The sequence below is a fragment of the Mirounga angustirostris genome, unplaced genomic scaffold, assembly GCF_029215605.1.
Source record: "Mirounga angustirostris isolate CCGP_5_RB_7025 unplaced genomic scaffold, mMirAng1.0.hap1 SCAF_5, whole genome shotgun sequence".
Taxonomy (NCBI): Eukaryota; Metazoa; Chordata; class Mammalia; order Carnivora; family Phocidae; genus Mirounga; species Mirounga angustirostris.
This window is the reverse complement of record NW_026991713.1, coordinates 96,275,561-96,298,166: the sequence shown is the minus strand read 5'-3', so window position 1 is coordinate 96,298,166 and position 22,606 is coordinate 96,275,561. Positions and strand designations below refer to the sequence as shown.

The window sequence follows — 22,606 nt, the reverse complement described above, 5'->3', positions numbered from 1 at the left end:
CGTCACGATGGGACAGCCCGCCCCGGGGCCGGGCCCGCGGAGCTCCGCCTACTGGCGGGCGAGAGGAGAGGGCTGGGGCCAGCTCCCGGGGCGGCGGAGCGGGGGGCCGCGGGGCCCTCCGGGGACCAGGGGAGGGAGGCCTCATCGCCAACCTGGATTTGGGCTCTGTGGACAGGAAGAGGCTCCCTGTGAGGGTGCGGGGGAAGAGCAGGGGCGCCCCTTCCTCGGGAGGGACTGGGCGGGGGAGGGCGGTGCGGCACGTTCCCTCGGGGGAAGGAAGAGGACGAGGGGCAGATTCCCATGGGGGGGAGGGGCGGGCTCCCTGTGGGCGACGAGGTGGGGCGGATCCTGGGGGGAACATTAAGCAGATTTTCTACCCGAGCGGCGTTCAGCCCGAGAGGGAGGAAGGGCGGCCGTTCTGCGGGGGAGGCGCTAAGGGCCAGTCCCATCGGGAGGAGGCGCGTTCCATGCAGGGGCGGGGTCCTCGGAATGACGTAGAGGGGGAGGTGACAGTTATGCCCCAGTCTAGCTCTGGCTTCGAGAACTCCGGCGGGGCCGAAGAGATTCCAGGTTGGGAGGGCAGGCCGCCAGGTGGCGCTCTTCGGCCAGGCTGAAACTACAGGTCTTCGGGAACCGGCGTTGGCGAGGTTCCTAGACCCCTCAGTTACCCTGTGTGAAGGGTCGGTCTGGGCAAAAGTTGTCGTTCTGAAATCATTTAGTTTAGTGCCAGTCTCTCCCCTTTGTTTTTTTCTAACTGCTGTGTCCTCAAGAACTCTCAGTCCCACACTGATCTTTCTTGCCTCTAGTCAAGTAGGTAGGTCAAGGGTCTAAAGTCTGGAAGAAGAAAGAGGTGGAGAGCTCCATTAACCAGGATCACCCAGGGGCGGAGCTGAAATCAGACCCAGAAGACCCAACTCCAAGGCCAAATATTGAAACTTTGACATACTAAATGTCTTGCATAAAATCTGGCCCAACTGGCGAGAAGCGCCCTCCCCCAGGGTGTCAGGGGAATTTGGACCGTCTACGATGGACTTTAAACCAGACTCATCCAAACTCTAGCTCTCCCTGGTTCTTTACTCTGGCTGGTAGCCATATTAGTGCTATGTGGAGCCTGGCAATGCCAAAGACTTGTTCCCAATACTTCCCTAGGGGTGAAGGGGGGGGGGTCCCTGGTGACTCAGGAAAAGGTACTGGGGGGAGGGCTTCTCAGGTTTCTTTGGACTTGATCATCATTAAAGAGGGAAAAACAATAGTGGAGACAGAGGGGAACAGATAATTTAGAAGCTGTCATACTGGCAAAACCAAACAAAGATGAAGACAGAATAAAAGAAAATTTGCTTTTCATTGGTAATTCTGGGGAACTTAGTTAAATCTTTTCAATTTATTCTCCAGATCCTCTGTGTCTGGACATCCCACCCTGCAACTGCCCCTTTTCCTCTTGCCTCAAAGGCAGTTTGACATGTGATCAGGTATTCTCTCAGTGAGAGTCCTGTGGCCCAGGCTTAAGTAAGTGTGGTCCCTCACCTTCCAGCTTCTCCATAATGTCCAACCTTCACAGAATTGGATAGGAGATACAACTTAGCTTCTGGCCTCCTCCTTTCTCCATTCCTTGGTGCTCTCTATCTACTGCCTTTAGGTGCCTAGGAACCTTTCTCCCCTTCCTTATAAAACATAAATACCAGATATCAGTCATATTTACCTTTGCCTGATTTTAAATATTTTATTTATTTATTTATTTGACAGAGAGACAACACAAATAGGCAGAGTGCTAGGCAGAGAGAGAGGGAGAAGCAGGCTCCCCGCTGAGCGGGGAGCCCCATGCGGGGCTCGATCCCAGGATCCTGGGATCATGACCTGAGCTGAAGGCAGCCGCTTAACCAACTGAGCCACCCAGGAGCCCCTACCTTTGCCTGATTTTAAATCGGTGTATTACCTCGCCTAGGAGTATTTACAGATTACAACTTAGCTTCTAACTATGAGAGAAAGTCCCAAACCTGGGCTTTGTCTGAGGTTAAAAAGAAATTCTTGAATAGGTGGGGATGAAGAAGGAAGTGCAAGAGGTAATTTTCAGAGTCCCCAGAGACATACCACATAGGCAACCATCTACTCCAAAAATGGAAGGAATGTAATTTTACAAGTAATTTTTATGTCCCCCACAACCAGAGTTTGTGTCTGTCTCCCTTCTCCCTTCCCTTCCCTGTCCCTCCCTCCCATTCCTTCCCTCCCTTTCTCCCTCCCTCTCTCCCTCCCTTCTTTCCTTCCTTCCTTCCTTCCTTCCTTCCTTCCTTCCTTCCTTCTCTGTCCAATGAACTCTGAAGAACAGAAATTTCTGAGTCACTGGAGTGTCCTGTATAAGTTGTAGGAGGGAGAGTGGGCCCTGCCAGGAGTGAGGTTTAAGGAAGGAGGATAGGATTTGGGGAAGGAAGAGAAACAACGTGGTTCTTAACATTCGCTGCTCTATCCGATGGAGTCAAAGTCAGAAGGTCCTTGTGAGAGTAGAGCTGGGCCAGAAAAGGGACCCTCTTTAGATGTGAGGTCATACATTTGGGGCAATCCCAAGACAGTTAGATATTGGAACAGAGTGAGGATGGGGCAATGATGTGCGAGTTAGGGGAGACTGGATTTCCTGCCTGAGCCAAAGTGAATGGGTGTGACTGAGTGTATGTGTGTATGAATACGGGCATATGTCTTAAGGAAGAGAGAAAAAACCTGAAAATTAGTGCTGAGTTGCCCTAGATTGAGTTGTACTGTGGACACCAGGTCAGAGTAAGATTAAAAAGTGACTCAAAAGCATTTTTTTTAAAGATTTTATTTATTTATTTGACAGAGAGGGACACAGCGAGAAAGGGAACACAAGCAGAGGGAGTGGGAGAGGGAGAAGCAGGCTTCCCGCGGAGCAGGGAGCCAGATGTGTGGCTTGATCTCAGGACCCCGGGACCAAGACCTGAGCCGAAGGCAGATGCTTAATGACTGAGCCACCCAGGTGCCCCTCAAGAGCATTTTTTTTTTAAGATTTTATTTATTCACTTGAGACACAGAGATACAGAGAGAGAGAGAGCATGGGGTGGGGTGGGGAGGCAGAGGGAGAGAGAGAAGCAGGCTCCCCGTCGAGCCAGGAGCCTGACGCGGGGCTCGATCCCAGGACCCTGGAACCACGACCTGAGCAGAAGGCAGACGCCCAACCATCTGAGTCACCCAGGCACCCCCCTCAAGAGCATTTTTTAAAAATCAACTTTTCAGCTTGTTTTCATATCCACATCACTCAACAAATATTTATGGAATGCCTACTATGTGTCAGGTAATATTCCTGGCTTTGGAGATACAGTAGTGACATAGACAAAAATAAAGCACGGGAGAAGGGGGACAGAGGAATAGGCTATTGGTTGGGAAGTGGTAGTTGCTTTTTAGGGTGACTAGGGAAATCCTCACTGATCAGATGACATTGCAGCAGAGACCTAACAAGCTCAGGAAAGCTGAGGTGAGAGCATTCTGGGCAGAGGAAACAGTAAGTACAAAGGCCCTGAGGCAGAAGTATGCTTAGTGTGTTCAAGGGACGACACAGAAGCCAATGTGACTAGACTGATGTGAATGAAAGGAAGAACAGTAGTAAGAGACAAGTCACAGTGAAAGAAGGAAGCCAGATCATGTGGGACTTTGTAAGACCTACAGAAGGATCACTCTGGCTGTTGTATGGAGAATAGATTATTGGGGGGACAACAGCAGAAACAGAAAGACCTATTAGCATGCTGTTGCCATAATCCAGGTGAGACCCTGTGATGCCTTAAGAGTAGATTCAAAACAGCAGAGGAAGAGTGGTCAGATTCTAAATGTATTTTGAAGATGGAGTCAACAGAATCGGCTGATGGATGGATGTGGTATGAGGGAGAAGAGTCAAGAATGAGTCCAAGATTTTTTGACCTGGACACCTAAATGAGAAAGAAATGACCATTCTGGAGCACCTGGGTGGCTCAGTTGGTTAACCATCTGCCTTTGCATCAGCCTTCTTGCTCAGCAGGGAGCTTGCTTCTCCCTCTGCCTGCTTCTCTCCCTGCTTGTGCATTCTTTCTCTCTCTGACAAATAAATAAATAAAATCTTAAAAAGAAAAAAAAAGAAAAAGAGGGGCGCCTGGGTGGCTCAGTCGTTAGGCATCTGCCTTTGGCTTGGGTCATGATCCCAGGGTCCTGGGATGGAGCCCCGCATCGGGCTCCCTGCTCGGCGGGAAGCCTGCTTCTCCCTCTCCCACTCCCCCTGCTTGTGTTCCCTCTCTCGCTGTGTCTCTCTCTGTTAAATAAATAAATAAATAAAATCTTAAAAAAAGAAAAAGAGGGGCGCCTGGGTGGCTCAGTCGTTAAGCGTCTGCCTTCGGCTCAGGTCATGATCTCAGGGTCCTGGGATCGAGCCCTGCATCGGGCTCCCTGCTCAGCGGGGAGCCTGCTTCTCCCTCTCCCTCTGCCTGCCACTCCCCCTGCTTGTGCTCTCTCTATCTCTCAGTCAAATAAATAAAATCTTAAAAAAAAAAAAGAAAGAAATGACCATATACAAGTACTGATTTGAGAATATACTGAATATATTGAAATCGTATCTGGCTGTAAGATCCTGATCATGTGGCTACACGGGATAACTGACCCAGATGGTCTTACCTTTAGCAGCTAACCATCTAAAGTAGGAGGAGATGTAGAAATAAGTGAATTCCATACCCACTTTGACCGCAAGGTATTAGTTGTTAGACCATCTTGAGTGGATATGCTAATGTGAATGGTCAGCTTAGAATTTGAAGTTTTAAGTCTTAAGAACTTCCTATTGTCTGATCTTTTCAAGAAGATATCCAGAAGGGGCAAAAGACCTTGTGATTAGCATGGACATTAAGGGCTGAAGTTTGAGCTATACCCGTGTGACAGTTCATGTCAAAATCTACTGAGCTCTTACTCTGTGCCAGCGTAGTGCTAGGGCCTGGGGATAAAAAGGCAAGGAAGGTGTGGTCTCTGCCCAACCAGCTTCACAGCCTAGTGAGGGCGGGCAACATGGAATCGATTATAATCCTGTGATGAAGGCTGCAGTAGAAAGATGTATATTAAAGGGGAAAGGGGCACCTGGGTGGCTCAGTCGTTAAGCATCTGCCTTCGGCTCAGGTCATGATCCCAGGGTCCTGGGATCGAGCCCTGCATTGGGCTCCCTGCTCTGCGGGAAGCCTGCTTCTCCCTCTCCCACTCCCCCTGCTTGTGTTCCCTCTCTCGCTGTGTCTCTCTCTGTCAAATAAATAAAATCTTAAAGAAAAAGAAAAGGGTAAATGTGGTTCAGAAGAGGGCGTGAGTGACTTGGGGGCTGGGGTGGGGAAGCCAGGAGAGCATTCCAAGCAGGAAATGTGATCAATGCAAAGGCACAGAGGTATGCTCCATTTGGGAAGAATTGTAAGGAGTAGAAACATTGATGAAGCAAAACTTTTGAGGGAACAGTGCTGAGAGATAAGGGTATATAGGTTAGGCTTAAAGGGACCAGACCTCGAAGGGCCCTGCTTACTTCTGGACTTCATCCTATAGGCCTGGGGAAGCTATCAAAAGGTTTTATGTAGGGAAATGACAATAGTCTATTTGTATTTTATTTTATTTTTATTTTTTAGTCGATTTGTATTTTAGGTAGAAAGTCAGTTTATGCATTTCAGGAAACATTTTTGAGCTTCTACCATATGCCGGGTGGGGAGGTAAGTGCTGAAGATACACAAATTCTTTTTTTTTTTTTAAGATTTTATTTATTTATTTGAGAGAGAGAGAATGAGAGAGAGCACATGAGAGGGGTTAGGGTCAGAGGGAGAAGCAGACTCCCTGCCGAGCAGAGAGCCCGATGCAGGACTCATCCAGGGACTCCAGGATCATGACCTGAGCTGAAGGCAGTCACTTAACCAACTGAGCCATCCAGGCGCCCAAGATACACAAATTCTTAAATCATGGTTGGAAACTCGAATGAATTAAGTCAGCACGTGATGTTGACCCCTGGAACAGAGACAGGACTGAGTCTGGAGAGAAGGGGAGGCACTCAAGGAATCTTTAGGAAGTCAGATGCAAAGGAGCTGGGGAGGGAAAGAAAAGGTGGTCTTGGGTGACCCTCCTGGCAGGAATGAATGGGTGGAGGATAGTATCTTTAACTGAACTGGAAAGTGAGAGAATCTCAGTTGGATCATGTGGGGTTTGAGGAGCTCCAGAGTATCGAGGGATTGATGACCAGAAGGGAAGGAGTCTCAGCGCTAGAGGTGGAGGATCGTGAGTCCCTGGCGTTAGAAGTTTCTGCTGGCAATGGGACCGAAAACCAGGAAAGTCCATGTGGAATCGCAAAGGGAGACTGTGAAGGGTAAGAACAGGACCCCTGAGACTGGAGTCACCTGGAAGTGTTCAGGCACCACTGTCATTGCCTCCTCCTGGTTCCTGAGTCCTCCCTCCGTCTTTTACCCTCTGGGCAAAAGGAGTCCCTAACTGTCACTCCAGATAACATTTCCCCTAGACTTTTCATTTCTATTCTCTGTCCTCTGCCTCAGGCACCTGGTCTGTTTAACCCTTAAAAGTGTGGGAACCCTGGACAGACTTGCACCTACAGTAAAGTATATGACAAGAGCGGCCCAGATGACCTTCAACACGGCAGCCAGAGCTGCTCTCGCCATTCTATCCACAGAACACTGGGGATGGAGAAGGGCAAGAAGGTGGAAAAAGAAGAGACAGTTTATGGCTGAGGTCTAAAGTGGTGCTGCTGTCCAATATGGTAGCCACTAGCCACAGGTGGCTATTTAAATTTAATTAAAATTAAATGACATTAAGAAATGCAGTTCCTTAGCTGCACTAGTCACATTTCAAGGGTTCAGTAACCACACGTGGCTAGTGGCCACTGTATTGGAACGTGCAGATATAGAACACTTCCATCGTCACAGTAAATTTTATTGGGCAGAGCCAGAAAGCATCTATAGATTGTGATCTTCCTTCCGGACTTTTCTGAAGGCCCGTGAAGGCTTGCTGAAAAGCGTATGCAAGGAGGAGAAATTGAAAGGAGGGCAGTGGCAACTATGCTCGGTCTAAAAATGAAGGAGGTCAGGAAGAGGGTGTGGAGAATTAGAAAGCCAATCGGAACATCTGGAGGAGACGTAGGAGGGTAAAACCAATTCTTTTTGCTGGGGAGAGGATTCCCAGGGAAGTAGGAAAGCCACGTAACTTTTGGTTGTGATGATAGCATAAAAGACAGTGGCCACCACATCAGTAGTTACAAGATTCCAAGTCAGAGGGGGGCTACTCAAAGAGAGGATGTTGAGAGGGCTCTGCGAATGAGGCCAAAATGGTGTGTCAGGGCTACGAAGTCAATGATTTATTGAGCTCTTCCTCTTTGGTGCCCAGCATCGTGGTACTTATTAGGCACAGGAGAAGGAGACAATCAGTAAGGGTGGAGGAACCACGGGAGGCTGTTCCGAGCTGGGAACAATGTATAAGGATTTGTAAAATCAGGAGAGATCCGGGAGGCATTCTAGAAAAGTGTACCCATGGAGACAGTGGGCTGTTTGCCTGGTGGAAAGAGTGCTGGATGCATGTCCCTTTTCAAAGGTTTTTTGTTTGTTTGTTTGTTTTTTAATTTTTAAAGATGTTATTTATTTATTTTTTTGAGGCAGGGGTGGGGGGCGGAGAGAGCACAAGCAGGGGGAGTGGCATGAGGGAGAGGGAGAAGCAGGCTCCCCACTGACCCTGGGATCATGACCTGAGCTGAAGGCCAATGCTTAACTGCCTGAGCCACCCAGGCACCCCTGCCTGTCCCTTTCCAGGCTGTACTTTGAGCTCTCTCCATCTATTCCTTGAGGGTAGGGACCATCTCTTTTTCAGCTTCGTGTCCCCATCATATAGCACAGTGTCTGACACTGAGGAGGAGCTCCCTAAGTTTGTTGAAGTGCAAGAGTTCAAGCTTGGTGCAGAGGGCAAAAAGAAAACTGAGAATGAAAAAAGTTTACCTCTACTTAATACAATGTGACAGGGTAGTGTTCCTGATGGATGTGCCTGAGTGTGGTGAAGAGGCTCTCTTAAGGAACACTCCTGCAGGCAACAAACGCAAACATGATCAAATTTAGGCTGGTTTAGGTCTCTCTCTAGGAGTCCCTCTCCTCTCAACTCTCCACTGACCTGAATTTTGAAAAGATTAAAAAAAAAAAAGAAAATGAAAAATGAAGACTAGAGAATGAGTTATACTGGAAGTGGAATGGGGATAAAAAAGTACAGTGAGGAGTGGGGAGGTTCAACTTTCAGGTTTCTGTCGTCCAGTGCCTCCAAGGATCACCAGGGCTTCCTCAGCACTTAACTTATCAGAAAAACAGGCAAGCTGAAAAAACTCAGGAAGCTGGAGACAAGGAAGAATTCACTTAAGAATGAGATGGCAAGAGCTAGGATTGAACACCTTTCACACAGTAGTGAGTTAAATCTCTAGGATGTCAGGCCAGCAGTCATGGTCTCCAGGGGGCTCATGCCTCCCTCGTTCTCAACTGGCTTCCTTCTTCCCACCTCCAGAAAATGTGTAAGAAGCACCAGGTTTCCCCATTCAACTAGTGGGAGAAATTCTCAGTTGGACTGAGGAGTAATGGAACTCTAGGAATAGGAAAGCCTCTACAAGGTCCCAGAAGTAGTTCTCTGGAAGGAGCACACACAAGCTGGCATCATTTACCACCACTGGCCCCAGAGGCCCAGACAATAACCCTAAGGACTATGGGGTTAGGCTTTCAGCATCCCACTCGCTCCAAATTCATCCCAAGTTCCACTTCTAGCTTCTTTCTCATGAAGCCCAGACGTCAGGAGGCCGGGTCTGTTGTCCAACCAGGCAGGAAAGGATAAGAGATGCTTCTCCCTGTGCAGGAAGGGAATTAGATCCAGGCCTTCTGCTTCCTGGATCTTTTTCCTGTGGTCCCTCGGGACCCTAGTGTCCAAACTCTTAGATTCTCAAGGCACTCCCTTGGGCCTTGGGGCAGGATTCCCATTCTCTGCCTCTCCATCTCCCTGGAATTTTCCACTGCAGCTGCCTCCGCTCCCAGACACCCCTCCCTGGGCAAAATTCCCGGCTCCCTCCGCCTCCCCTTCCTAATCACACCTCATTCCCACCCCCAGCCCAGAGGCCCAGCCCACAGTCCGGCCCACTCCCCACGCTAACCCCGGTGGTCCCAGTTTGAGAAATGGGAGGCCAGGCCCTTATACGAGGGTGACAGGGAGGGTCCCAGGCTCTCTCCAGGGCTGGGAGAAAGGACAGTGGAGGGGCTGGTCCCCTGTGGGGCTGGAGTGGGGGGAGTGGCCCTCCTCAAATCCCCATATAAGGCAGGGCAAGCAGTTAGACTCCTGGATTGGCTGATTCAAATGAGCATTCCACCTGGCAACAGTGTTTCTATTGGCTCTCAGGAAAAATAGGAGGAAGGTGGATGGAGGTTGTTGGTAGCGGTGATTGGGGGGGGAGGGGAGTGGAGGTGACCGGAGTGGGGGGCGGTTACCAGGGCAACAGGGTAAGAGCCCAGCAGGGTGTCCGAGACGGCAGGCGGGGCTCGGAGGTGGAGAAGGGGAAGAGGAAAGGAGGGTGGGAGGGAGAGGAAAGAGACTGACGGGAGGGAGCGAGACAGGAAGACTGGGTGGGGGGTAAAGGAGAGGGGAGAGGGAGAGAAATGAAGCAGGAGAGTACAGAGATGGAGAGGGTCCGAGATCGCTAAAGACATCCCTGAGTGAGTCAGAGAAACAGACTGAGATAGAGATGGAAAGATCTCAGAGAAAGATGATCAGAGTCCGGCAAGGAAAAACCTGGGTGGGGCTCCAAGATTTTTGAAGAGATGCAGACTGAGAAACTGATAGGAAGAGTGGGAAAGAGAAATTGGGAGGTGTGAACACCATAGGACCAAAAGATGGCATATTTAAGCACTCAGATACCAAATGATGATGATTGATCAGTGTGTCTTTCTTGTTAAGAAAATGAAAATGATAAGACAAATAACGATAATGATAGACAAATATGGGAGGGCACACACACCAAGGATATCTTTTTCCAAACCCTAGCCTTCCACTCCATCCACCTTCCTGACCATTAATACACCCAGCTCCTGAAACCCCCAAGCTTCTCAAAATGATCCAAAGATACTGAGACTGCAGGCCAGGAACTGAGGATGAGTGGAACGGGGTGGGGTGGGAACTCCAGACCTTGCAAAGGAGGCAAATACAATCCAGAAAGGCTGGGGAAGATGGCAGCAGAGGAAAGAGAAAAGCAAAGAGAGGGAAAACGTAGAAGATCAATCAGGACCTGAAGAGAAGAATAGGGGGAAATCTTCGAAGGGTATAGGGCCAGGTGTCAGACTCAAATGATACAGGAACAGTGTGGTCCCGGACAGGGGGGAAGGAGATCAGAGATGGGAGGGTTGAAGAGGGGAATGAGAAGTGGAGAAGAGGCAACAGAAGAATGAGAGACGTGAAGGATAAGTGGTTGTGAGGGAGGGGTCTGGGTACAGATGAATGAGCAGGGATGAAGAGAAAAAGACCAGGCAAAGACGAGTGAGATGAGATGGGCGAATAAGAGCGGTCCAAGATGGAAGAGAATGAAGGAGCCTGGAGGGCCTCTGACTCCTCTAGATCTCCAGAAAGATCCAGGAAGGGAGGAACCCAGGCGGGTTCACAAAAGTCAGCCTCGGGCAGGACAGAGGGTGGGTTGCCCTTTTGGCCCTCCCATCCCCTCTTAAGGCCACCCAGAGAAACGAGATGCAAGACGAGAGGGGAAAGCCAGCGTGATGTGGAAGTATCCCCGCCACCCTCTTCCTCTTCTTTAAGCTTTTGGTTTCTCAAATACCTGCCCGGCCTCTCCATCTGCTTTTCCCACCCCATCCCTTGGCAAAATCTCAGGGTTTCTTGGGGGTGGGGGTGGGGAGGGTCAGTAGGATTCTGGCCAGCCCTCCAGTCCGCCCCCAAAAGACAGACTCCACTTTCGCAGATAGTAGGTCGGGATTCGGAGAGGTCCCTCCCCGCAGGAACCCCACCCCTTCCCACCTCCTCGCCCCACTCCCTTCTCCGCGACCGTCAGTCTCTCCATTTCCCCCTCCTGGTCCTGTCCTCCCTCCCGCCTCTCGCGCGCTCCCTCCCCTCGCTTTCATCCTCCTATCCCCACCTCGCCAACCTCCGCTTTCATCCCCCTCCCCTCTCCTCTCCTCCCCGCTCCCGCCAGCCCCACCCCTGGGAAGCCCCTCCCGTCGGGCAGCGCCGCCTTTATAAGCGGGTTCCCTGCCCGGGGGCGGCAGCGGCTGGTCGGCGGCAGCTCTGCTGGTGCGGGGGCGGCAAGCCGAGGACCGAGCGACCGCGGCCGGAGCGCGCCGGCCACCGCCCGCACCGCCCTTCCGCCCGCCCTCCGGACGGCCGCAGCCCTGCGGGTCTCCGCTCCAGACCCACCCCCGCCCCACCCCGCGCGCCTCTGCCGCCTCTTCCAGAGACCCAGCTTGCTGAGCGGCCGCCGCTGCCGCTGTCGCCGCCGCCGCCGCCACCGCGCCAGGTTCCGGCCGCGGCCACCCTCCGCCGTCCAGGGCCCCTCCGTCCCGGCCCCGGGACCCCGGCTCCCCGCCAGCCCCGGCCCCGGCCCCGGCACCATGTCGGAGAAGAGCGTGGAGGCAGCGGCCGAGTTGAGCGCCAAGGTACGGGCGGGGACGGCGGCGGCCCGAACCCGGCGCGACCCCCGGGCTCCGCACCGTCTGGCGCCCCACGCCGCCCCCGACGGCCCCACGCTGCCCCGGCGCCGGGTCCCGGCGGACCCCACTCCGCCCTCCCCACCCCCTCCCTCCCCTGCCCGGCGCTGCCTACCCCGCTTCGCGCGGCTCCCGCCAGCGCCCTCTAGCTTCCTGAGCGCGGCGCGCCGCGGCTCCGGCCTCGCCGCTCTGCCCGCGCCCGGCCCCCGCCGCCGTCCCCACCCCTCCCCGGCTCCGGCTCGCGCGCCTCTACCCCGTCCGCTTCCCGTCGGAGCGCGCCGCGGCTCACTTTACCGTGCCCCTCCCCCGCTCCCTCTCTCCGCGCCCCGTTTCCCCGTCTCTCCTTCCAGTCTGACCTCACCTTTCCTCTGCTAAGCGGTTTGACATCCTCCAGAGTAAACAGGACTCTCCCGGGAGGCTGCTCTGCTCTCGGGCCCCTCCCCTCGAGGCCCAACCTCTCGGACGGCTACTGCCTCCGTCTGTTTTCTCCTTCTCTCCTTTCCTTCCGTCTGTATCCATTTCTTCCCCCATTGGCCTTCAGCTCTCTTTTCTCTCCATAGCCTCCTCCAGCCTCTCCCCCTCACCCCCTACACACACTTAAAGAGTCTTGGATTCCTAAAAATCATGAAGGGGGCGAGAATCGCTTTCGAGAAAGCTGAAGCTCAGCGTTGCATGGCATTGCATCGAGCCGTCCTTGCTCTCATCGGCTCCCTTCCCTGGCCCCATCCCTTTGCCCTTGCTTCTCTTCCAGCCTTCCTCTAATTTCCTTAGGGAACCTGCTGAGTATCGCTTTGGGAAATTAATTCGGCCAGCGTTTGGGGGCTGGGAGCCCGACTTTGGTGGGGGGTGGGGTTGGTTGTTGAGGAGGTCACAGAGGTCTCCTAGAGGCCCCCCGAAGTGAAAGGGGGCCACCAACGGGATTAAAGGCAGTGGCAGAGAGGGGCTATGTGTGAGAGCCGATAAGGTGTGCCGTGGGGCCCTCCGGTGGGCTGTGTGGTGGCATGTGACTTCGCTGAGTAGGTGTCTTTGTATGTCTGAAATCCAGCGAGTGTGTGGGACTGCCCGTGTCAGTTACATGTGTGCATGTGGAGACGGGGATGTTCTGGAGCCATGTTGCTGCTTTGTGAGTGCCGAGAGGCTCCACTGCCCTCTTGTGCGGTCTCGAGAGTGTGTGCCAGAATGCCCAAACACCGGGCCATGTGTCTCCGGATCTCGGGGGCGCTTCTCTGTTGCCGGGCGTGTGAATCGGTGTCAGCCTGTGTCAGCGTGTGGGCCTGTGTTGAGTAAATGAGGCCAGAGAGCTGCTTAGCACAAGACCTTGCTCACATACCCTCCTGGAAAAGGGATCATGGAAGGACAGTGACCAGAAGGACGGGACAGGGGAGGAGAGGGCCCGGCCCCTTGGACTTTGGTCTCTGGTAGGCTCCCTCCCTCCCTGCTCTAGAATTCTCCCTCCCTCCCTCTGTCAGCCTGGATGGGAAACTCAGGCCAGGGCAGCACAGACCTGGTGCTGGGGCCCCCAGAGAGAAGCCGACCAGCTCCTGGCTCTCCAGGCCTGGCATGCAGGGGAAAGCCTACCAGGTGGTAGGAATGCCCTATGGACCATGTGGCCAAGAAATGAGGACAGGGAAGTGGCAGGAAGAAACGGAGCTAGAGTGAGAGAGGCCTGTGTCCTGTGTTCCCCTTAAAGGGAGAAGGGAATTGGGTGTCCTTCCAGGTCAACCATTCTGCACCAACCCCTACTGCTGTCCCTGATCCTGGTCCAGAAAGGACACACCCTCCAGGGTGATCTACTCACACAGAAAACTTCCATCCAGGGCGCCTGGGTGGCTCAGTTGGTTAAGCGACTGCCTTCGGCTCAGGTCATGATCCTGGAGTCCCTGGATCGAGTCCCACATCGGGCTCCCTGCTCGGCAGGGAGTCTGCTTCTCCCTCTGACCCTCCCCCCTCTCATGTGCTCACTCTCTCTCATTCTCTCTCTCTCAAATAAAATCTTTAAAAAAAAAAAAGAAAAAACTTCCATCCACATGGAATCAGATACGCAGAGTTGTCACCAACACCAGATCAGATCACACAGGGACATCCACAGTTGATCGGCGCCTGCCATGGGCGCTTGGGGAGGGGGTTGGGAAGAGGACTGGAATCTAAACTGGAAGAGCCCGTGTGGTGTCCAGAGAGAAGGGACCCAGGAGCATCCCCGTCTGCTATAGCAGAATGGGACATTAAAGGTGTGCCCGCTGGGCTCCTGGGGTGAAGGAGGGAGGGTACTCCAGACAGGTACCTTCTCCATCTACCATCTCATCTCATCCCAGCCCGGACGCAGACCTTGTTTGTCTTCATCTACCATGGCCAGTACCCTCTCCCTTCCATGTTGCCTTTATCCTCCTGTACTGCCATTCCCCCTGGAAGTGGTTACTTCTACCCTTCTACCATGCCAGTGCACACACCACGGGCACACCACACCACCCGCCGGGTGTAGGGAGGAAGAAACTACTCGAACTGGTTTGGAGTAGGTGTGCATCATGCTAGGGTGCTCCCCTGTTCCCGTCGTGTTTGGCCACGTAGGAGCCTGAGGAGTAGGGGGACACACGGACAGAGAAACAAAGGCATTCGAGGAGGCTGAGGGGGAAGCTGGGAGAGATGCCCAGGAGAGAGAGTACTCAGGAAAAGGCCCCAGAGGTAGACAAAAGGCAGAGCAGGGCAGGCAGCGGGAGGGGGCAGGCCAGGAAGGCGGAGGGACCTCAAGAGGGGGTGGGGCATGGGGCTGTGAGCAGATGGAGGGGATTTGCTTTGCTGAGCTGAACTCTTCAGCCCGTGAGGTTTTGGAGAACTTGATGGGAGTGATGAGCAGTGACGTTGGCCGGCCATTCCTCTGTGTTCATCACTTTCCCTCCTCCCTTGAGTCTTGGGGATGGTGTCTGGTCCCAGCCCCCTTGTGGCCTTGTGGACCCTGGGACCTCTCTTCTGCCTCTGAGCTGCTGTAGCCAACTCCTTCCTTCTCACGGTCCTCTTAAGATCACTGCAGAGGGAGAACGGGGCGAGAGGGACCGGCTGCGGCTCATTTGTGGTGACAGGAAGGTGACCTCTTTCTCTCTTGTAGGACCTGAAGGAGAAGAAAGAGAAGGTGGAGGAGAAGGCCAGCCGAAAAGAGCGAAAGAAAGAAGTGGTGGAGGTGCGGAGGGGTCAGGTGGAGGATACTCGGAGTTCCCCTCCACTTACCTGGGGGTGGGGGCGCTGGGTCCTGCCTCCGCTCTGGCCCCTCCCACCCTTCTGGCCCCTCCCACCCTTCGGTCCCGACGCCCCTGCACCCCTGCCATTGGTGGTGGTGGAGGCACGCGACCAGTCTGACGCCGCTCCCTCGCCCCTCACCCCCTCACCCCCGGTCCCCACAGGAGGAAGAGAACGGAGCTGAGGAGGAAGAAGAAGAAACTGCTGAGGACGGAGAGGAGGAGGATGAAGGGGAAGAAGAAGGTGGGGAGGCGCAGGGGAGGCTGGGCTCAAAGGAACAGAGTCAGGGTGGGTTTGAAGACCTGAAGCAGGGCTGAGGGCGACCACAGGGGGTCTGTGCCAGAGCTTCCTGCCCTTCCCCAATGACCCGTTTCTGGCTCCTCAGATGAGGAAGAAGAAGAAGATGAGGACGAAGGGCCCGCGCTGAAGAGAGCTGCTGAAGAGGAGGTTTGGGCTGGGTTGTGGGGCCTGAGGGGCTGTCAGGGATGCAGCAGGGGCTGGGAGTCCTTTGGACTTGGACCTGGATCCCTGTGGTGCACGGGTGGGGGCTGGAGCAGGGCAGGGACAGGGGGAGGTCCCTCTCCCATTTTGCAGCTAACCCCAGCTCTCCTTCCACAGGATGAAGCGGATCCCAAGCGGCAGAAGACAGAAAATGGGGCGTCGGCATGAGCCCCCTGCCAATGGGCTGGGGGTGGGAGGCCCCTCCAGGCCTGGAGGTGGGGGTGAGAACAGACGAGTGCAGCCACTCTTCACCTGGCTCGTGGCTCTGGACCCTGCACCAGAGCTGCCACCCTCTTTGTCCCCAGCCTTTCTCATGTCCGCCTCTCCAGACACTGCCCCTTCTATTCTCACTCTGCCATTGTTCCACCTCTTGACCTGCTCCATCTGAGCTCCCCAGCTGGTCTCCAATCGCTCCTCTCCCTGACCCTGCTCTCTCCCTCCCTCCCCGACCCCTCCTCTGGTAGCCTCTCCTTCCTCACCTCTGCATCCCAGCCTCCTGTCCTGTCCATCCCTACCCTGCCTGATCCCTGGGTCTCCCTCAGATCCCCTTCTCTCAGACAGCGCCAGGCCGGGGTGGGGCCAGGGTTGGGGCCGAGCCCCACAGCTGCCCCCCTCCCTTCTCCTCCCCTTTTTGTATAATTTAATAAAGAAACGGTCGCGCTTCTGTTTTTAACCTGTCTCCTGCTTTCCCGGGGCAGGGGGAGGGGGGTGGCAGATGTCACATTCCATCAGGACCCTTGCCTTCTATGAAAAAGCAGCTGTACCCTTCTACCACCTACCACTCAAGAAGACAAGATCAGCACCCCAGGGGTGGACATGGAGCTCGCAGCTTCTTTGAGAACTAACTTCTTTCCTGGTTTTGGATTCTTGGGGATGCTCACCCCCAGCAGAACACACACACACTTCCCTGCTAGCCCACACCAGGTCTAGACACTGCTGAGCCCAGTGGAAAGCTACCAGCTCTTGTTGTGCTGAACCAGGCAAAGAAGTAGCCTCAGAAACAGGAAGTCCCGCCCTTGAAGTGGGAGAGGGCTGGGAGGCCTGGGTCTCAGCCTCCTGGGACCTGGAGAGAGAGTTGTCTGGCATCAAACGTGTCCACCTGGTAGTGAGGAAGTGAGCACTTGGTCAGGCAGGGGAGAAGTCTGGGGCCTCTTGTGGGTCCCAGGTGTGGTGCAAGTTCTTGGCACCCATGCTCCACCTCTCTGGGCTGGGCTCCTCTGGCTGGGTGGGGTGGGGAGCAAGAGTTCCCTTCTCTCAGACTTCCTTCCCTAGTTCTGTCTCAGTTTTTCTTGAGTTTGATCTCTGTTGCAGGATTTCTGCATTTCTCCATATCCCTTGCTCTGTTAGTTCAAAACCTCTGGATTGGGAGAACCTGCTGAGTACACAGTGATCTTGAACTGGATGGGTGTGTGTGTGTGTGTGACTCATTGACCCCACCATTCTTCGAGAGGACATCCATAACTCACCCAGAGTCTGGACTACAGACACACCTTTTGGCTTCATACTCCATAACTGACCTTGGTCAATTAATCTTTGAGTTGCCTCAGTTTCTTCATCTGTATAATGGGGGATATCAGATTTCATGAGTTACTATCTGTAAAGTATCCAATACAGTCCCTCCACCCCGTATCTTCACTAGTATATAGTGAAGGCTCAATATAATGTAGCTTTTCTTTTTCTGAGGACTTGGGGTGCCCCTCCCCAGACCTACCATTTTTTAGGTCTGCTTTATTCCCAGGAGCCATGGGATGGGTGGGGAGGCAGGCTCATGCTAAATGAAAGTCCTGGGAGGTTAAGGGAATGAGGGAGGAGATGAGTACCAAGGGAAGGGCTTGCCAAGAAAATGTTGAGACTGGAGCAGCAGCTTAGAGGTGGGCAAGCAGGTAGTTCCAGGCAGAAATGGCTTGGAGAGAATGCAGAAGGTCCGCGGGAAGAGGAATAGTCAGAAGGGTGGGGGAGGGTTCGGCGGGGACACCCAGGACCGAGGAAATAAACAAGGGGAGCGCCACCACAGAGGTGGAGGGTAATGCTGCTGGGAATCAACCCCCTCAGACTTTCCACTGCGAAGCGAAACCGTGAGCCTTGGGGTGTGTTGGGGGGGGCAACGGGGAGGGGAAGTGGGGAAGGTGGAGGGAAGGCAGAAGGACAGGGTTGTGGGCCCTGGGAGCAGCAGAACTGCCTCCCAGCTCAAGACAGCCACCTTGCCTCCACTCTACTCTCTGCCACTGCCCTGCCCATTTGCTGGAACCCCCCGACTCCCCCTCCCAAACTCCTGCTGCCTGATCTGGCCGGCTTGCCTCTGGATTCCAGCCCTCTAGTCATTGGTTCTTCCCTCTATCTCCAGGTCTCTGTCCTTGTCCCTCTTCTAGATTCCCTTCCTCCACCCCATATCTTTGCAACACACTCTTTTGTCCATCTGCCCCTCCTTTCTTTCTGACCTCTTCCCTTTGGGGGGCTCAGCGTGGCCCAGGCCTAAGGGAGATGTGGGAGGCTCAGTTCCTGGTTCTTCTGCTTCTGCAACTGCCGTGGGTGGCTCCAGGTAAGACGGGGCTGACCCTCTGGGAGGGCTGCCCTCCAGACCCATGGGTGGGGGAGGGGGTGGTCAGCAGGGATGTCTGGACCTCACAGATGCCAAGTTCCTTAGCTTGGGTGGATTCTTCTAATGCCTTGCTTGGGGCAGTCTTTCTGCCCCCAAAGCCTCTTGTCAGTCTTCCCGTTGGGTGGGGAAGGGACAGAAACCCAAGGTCTTCCTCAGCCCCGTTTCTCCTTCAGGTAACTGAGGCTCCTTCTCTACTCCTAAGTCTTTTAGCTCACGGCCCCTCCCCTTGGCCTCTTTTTTCCTCCCCAGTGGAGGCTCCAGGGTCTGGGACAGAGGTCCGGGTGGTGTGGGCCCAGGAGGGGGCTCCGGTCCAGCTCCCCTGCAGCCCCACAGCCCCTCTCCAGGATGTCAGCCTTCTGCGAACCGCAGGGGTCACTTGGCACCACCTACCAGACAGGTATGCACCCCTAACTTGGGCAACAGGACCCCCACATCCAACAGCAGTGGCATCCAGACTCATAACCCCAGGCCCAAGCTAGCCCTCTGTCTCCTCCCCTGAGCTGTCAGTTCCTCTGAAGCCAGAGGCTCAGCTCCCCCCGCTGCCTTTCCTGTCTTTCCTCCGAAGCCTGCTCCCCTCACACCTGCATCCCTTCTACACCTGCCTCTCCAGAGAGTGGGTGGCGCTGGCCCGACCCGAGGGGAGACGGGGATGAGGACGGTTAGCGGGCCAGAGATCTTCCTTTTGGGTGCCTTTCCTCATCCTCGAAGGGGGGTTGGACCGCCTCTTGCCCCGGGCTTGTTACCCCTCGCATTTCTCAGTGCCGTCCCTCTCTCCTGCCCAGCGGTCCTCCGGCGCCCGCGCCCAGCCTGCGCCCCGCCGCGCCCTCCGCCCGGGGCCCGGGTCCGCGGCGCTACGTGGTGCTGATGCTGGCGGCCGGCGGCCTGCGCAGCGGGAGGCCCCCCCTGCAGCCCCGCGTGCAGCTGGACGAGCGCGGCCTCCAGCGCGGGGACTTCTCGCTGTGGCTGCGCCCGGCCCGACGCGCCGACGCCGGCGAGTACCGCGCGGCCGTGCACCTCCGGGACCGCTCCCTCACCTGCCGCCTCCGTCTGCGCGTGGGCCAGGCCTCCAGTAGGTGGGGGCGGGCCGCTGGGAGCGGGGCTGGAGCCGGGGCGCCGCGGTCCCTGTCGCCCCGGGAGGCAGGAAGGGCCGGGGCAGGGGCTGTGCTTCCCGGGAGGCGCCCTGGGCCCCGCCCGAGAGCCCCCGGAGGGGAGCGGGAGGGGGTGGGGAGCAGAGTGGAAGGGGCGCCCCCAGAGAAGCACGTGTGTGGGGAGAGGACCCTCTGGAGAGACTGTCTCACCCCTGGAGCTCCCCTCCCCCACGCACCTGGGAGTGCCAGGATGGAGGAGGGGAGGCACCCCTGGGTTGGGGGGAGAGTGCAAGGCTAGAGTGACTCATTTCAGACATCTGTAGCTCAGGGGGTGGGCTGAGTGGGGATCCTCAGGCAAGGCGTGGAGAAAGGGAAGGGTCGACCATGTCAACCAAGGATACTGGAGGCCTGGGGGGGGCGGGGGGCGTGTGCAGGGGAGGGAGGCAGGAGATCCCAAAACATCCATTTTAAGCACCTCCAGGTACCAGGCACTGGACTGGTGGGGGTTGGGGAAGGGGGGTTTGCGGGCGGTGGTCGGAGGACGGTTGGGGAGGAGAAGACAAGTGTTGGCGGTGGGGCTAATCAAATCTTCTTTATCCGTGAGCAGTGACTGCCAGCCCCCCAGGGTCCCTCAGGATCTCCGACTGGGTCATTTTGAACTGCTCCTTCAGCCGCCCTGACCTGCCAGCCTCTGTGCACTGGTTCCGGGGCAGAGTCCCTGTTCACGAGTCCCCCCATCACCACATAGCTGGAAGCTTCCTCTTCCTGCCCCAAGTCAGCCCCTCAGACTCTGGGCCCTGGGGTTGCATTCTCACCTACAGAGATGGCTTCAATGTCTCCCTCACGTACAACCTCACCGTTCTGGGTAACTCCTCCAGTCTGCCTTCACCCTTGACCACAACCCCTCTCTGCCCCCCATCACCTCCCCCTGACTTATGGGTCCCCAGACCAGGTCTTCGGCAGCTAGCGCCCACTGTGAATGCTCTGGGCCTCACGGCCCCACTCCCTTTTACCTCGCATTGCAACCTTTCAGCTGCCTTCCCCACTTCTGGCTTTTCCCTGGGCCATCCAGCCTCACTGGGCCACCTTTGGCCTCCTGGTGGCCCGGCCCACATGAGGGGCTCTGAACATCCTCAGTTCATCCACATTACTCTGCTCCCTTGCACTCTTCGGAGCTGGACCACCTCCTTTGCTCTTCTGCCTCCCGTCCCTGCCGCCCCAGTGCTCCAGCCTCTCTGTACCTCCCCCTCTCCACTTCAACTTTGGCTTCTCCTTCTTTCCCAGGTCTGGAGCCCTCAGTGCCTCTGATGGTGTATGCTGGAGCAGGTTCCAGGGTGGACCTACCTTGCCGCCTGCCCCCCGGTGTGGGGACCCAGTCTTCTCTCACTGCCAAGTGGACCCCTCCCGGGGGAGGCCCTGACCTTCTGGTGGCTGGAGACCATGGCAACTTTACCCTCCAACTGGAGGCTGTGAGCCAGGCCCAGGCTGGGGCCTACACTTGCCACATCCATCTGCAGGGAGAGCAGCTCAGCGCAACGGTCACTCTGGCAGTCATCACAGGTCAGCCCCAGGTGGGAAAGGATGAGCTCCCATCGCAGGGGAGCTGGGACAGGGAGGGCAGGCCGGCGGGCCAAGACTGGGCAGATCCGCCTCATGATACAAGGCCACCGTGTGCAAGTTGCAGAGGCTGCCCTGGTGGCCTCCTCTTTTCTCGCCCCCACATAAAGAACCGAAACTGAAAATCTCCCCTGAGTCACTAGGTGAACATTCCACTCTCCTCTAAGGGACTCCCCTGCTCTGAATTGGGAGGAGGGTCTGAGAAGTTAGAAGGAGAGGTGGCAAAAGTTTGAATGGTTCAAAAGAGGTGGACTCTATTTCTAGAATCCTCATCTACTTGGGGACCAGTGCTTGGCTTAAAGTTGCAGGAAGTGGCTTGGATTTGGGAGGAGTTAATAAATCAGTCCCTTGGTCAGCAAATATTTACTGAGCAAGGACTGTTTTTTTTTTTTTTTTTTTTTAAGAGAGTATAAAACAAACACAGAAAAACAACAACAACAACAAAAAGCCAAAACTCAGAAAGCATGTGTTGATGGATTGGTAACTAGGAGCCACAACAGCTCAGCTGTGTCTGTAGTATTCACCTGGGGTCACTAAACAGTAGCACCTCGTAGTAGGTGCTTAATAATGTACATTGGTTGAGTGAATCAGTGAGTACACTGACAGGTCATACATCTCCCAAGGGCCAATGCTGATAGCTCTCCGTCGATGTCATACCCATACCCCAGCCTCACTCCGAACCCCATCCTTTCCTCACACCACGTGTCCTCTTGCTGACTTAGCCTTTCTGTCCGTAACTCCACCTGTATCCCACTCCCCTGAAACTTGGCCTCCTGTTTCCTCCACATCTAGTCAGCCCACAAAGCCTCCCAACTTTGTCCGTCCTAGGTCTTCTTGAGGGTCCGCTGTTTCCGGTTAGTTGTCCAGGCTCTCTGCACGACAGCTCACTGGGAGAGATTGTTGCCCCTGTAGAGAAGGAATTTCTCAAATCACAGGCCTGGGAAGTGCCAGCCTCGGGGTCTAAGGTCCGGTGTCTGTGTTGCCAAATCCTCAGGTGGCTCCACCACTCTGCTCAGCTCAAGACCCTTCACCACTGGTGTCCTCCTACCGGCCCTCTCTCTCACCGTACAGCTTTGAGATGCTCTGTCTGTAGACGGATGGGTCAGTTCACTATTCTCTGAACATTGAGAAAAGGGGGCAGAGTTCATTTAGGGGCCACCTCAAGGCAGGGGGCACTGATGTGAGCCAAGTCATGGAAACAAAAAAAGTGCAAGGTATATTGGGAGGGGGGCAACACACCTGACTGATCTTGGGGTTTCTGAGCATTTGAGTGGGAAGTCGTGTAAAAGAATCCAAGATGGTATTTGTTACGTGATCCTTCCGGGCCAGTTTGAGTTTGAACAGTCCCGGAGGGCAGTAGAGAGCTTGGAGGCTGTTAAGCTGCAGAGGGATCTGCCGGGAGCTTTGTCTTGATAAGATTGATTTGGCCCTGACCCCGAGCTCCTCCCCTCAACCTCACCCAATCAGAGCCCAGGTGAGAGCCTGAGTGCCAGGCGATTGAGACGGGGGGAGTTGAATCTATGGTTTCAAGTAAGGGGGTCGGGCCCCCAAAGATCTCTTCCCTCTGATTTTCTCAGTGACTCCCAAATCCTCTGGGTTACCTGGCAAGCTGAGAAAACTGCTTTGTGAGGTGACCCCGGCGTCGGGACGAGAGCATTTTGTGTGGAGCCCCCTGGATAAGCAGTCTTGGAGAGGTTCCCCGGGACCCTGGCTGGAGATGCAGGAGGCCAGACTCCTTTCTCAGCCCTGGCAGTGCCATGTGTACCAGGGAGAGAGGCTTCTCGGGACAGCGGTGTACCTCACTGAGCCGGCTGGCCCAGGTCTGAGACCCCACACGTTCGGGACCAGTCGTCTTGACCCCACTTTCC

The 22,606-nt window shown here is 55.1% G+C and overlaps 2 protein-coding genes across 6 annotated transcripts in view; one reads left to right on the top strand and one right to left on the bottom strand.

The window, feature by feature from the left end:
* Nucleotides 1–10,871: 10,871 nt before the first annotated feature.
* Nucleotides 10,872–15,818, bottom strand: LOC135364466 (uncharacterized). Its single transcript, XM_064591640.1, has 5 exons — nucleotides 15,552–15,818; nucleotides 15,319–15,380; nucleotides 15,098–15,176; nucleotides 14,806–14,877; nucleotides 10,872–11,654 (listed from the first exon to the last, which is right to left on the bottom strand). The coding sequence occupies exons 1-5, from the start codon at nucleotides 15,816–15,818 to the stop codon at nucleotides 10,872–10,874; spliced, it is 1,263 nt and encodes a 420-aa protein (XP_064447710.1).
* A 282-nt stretch (nucleotides 15,819–16,100) lies between these two features.
* The window catches only part of LOC123844020 (T-cell surface glycoprotein CD4), a 59,506-nt gene continuing 53,000 nt past the window's right edge, over nucleotides 16,101–22,606 (top strand). For 2 of the 5 annotated variants that reach the window (XM_045873956.3, XM_054507209.2), the window contains exons 1-6: nucleotides 16,101–17,973; nucleotides 18,283–18,430; nucleotides 18,816–19,102; nucleotides 19,729–19,986; nucleotides 20,406–20,681; nucleotides 22,316–22,558. In XM_045873956.3, the coding sequence (XP_045729912.1) occupies nucleotides 17,916–17,973; nucleotides 18,283–18,430; nucleotides 18,816–19,102; nucleotides 19,729–19,986; nucleotides 20,406–20,681; nucleotides 22,316–22,558 (1,270 nt within the window). In that variant the 5' untranslated portion in view covers nucleotides 16,101–17,915. Of the gene's footprint in view, nucleotides 18,431–18,815; nucleotides 19,103–19,728; nucleotides 19,987–20,405; nucleotides 20,682–22,315; nucleotides 22,559–22,606 lie in introns of all 5 variants that reach the window. The other 3 variants (XM_064591638.1, XM_064591639.1, XM_064591637.1) reach the window with 2 other exon arrangements.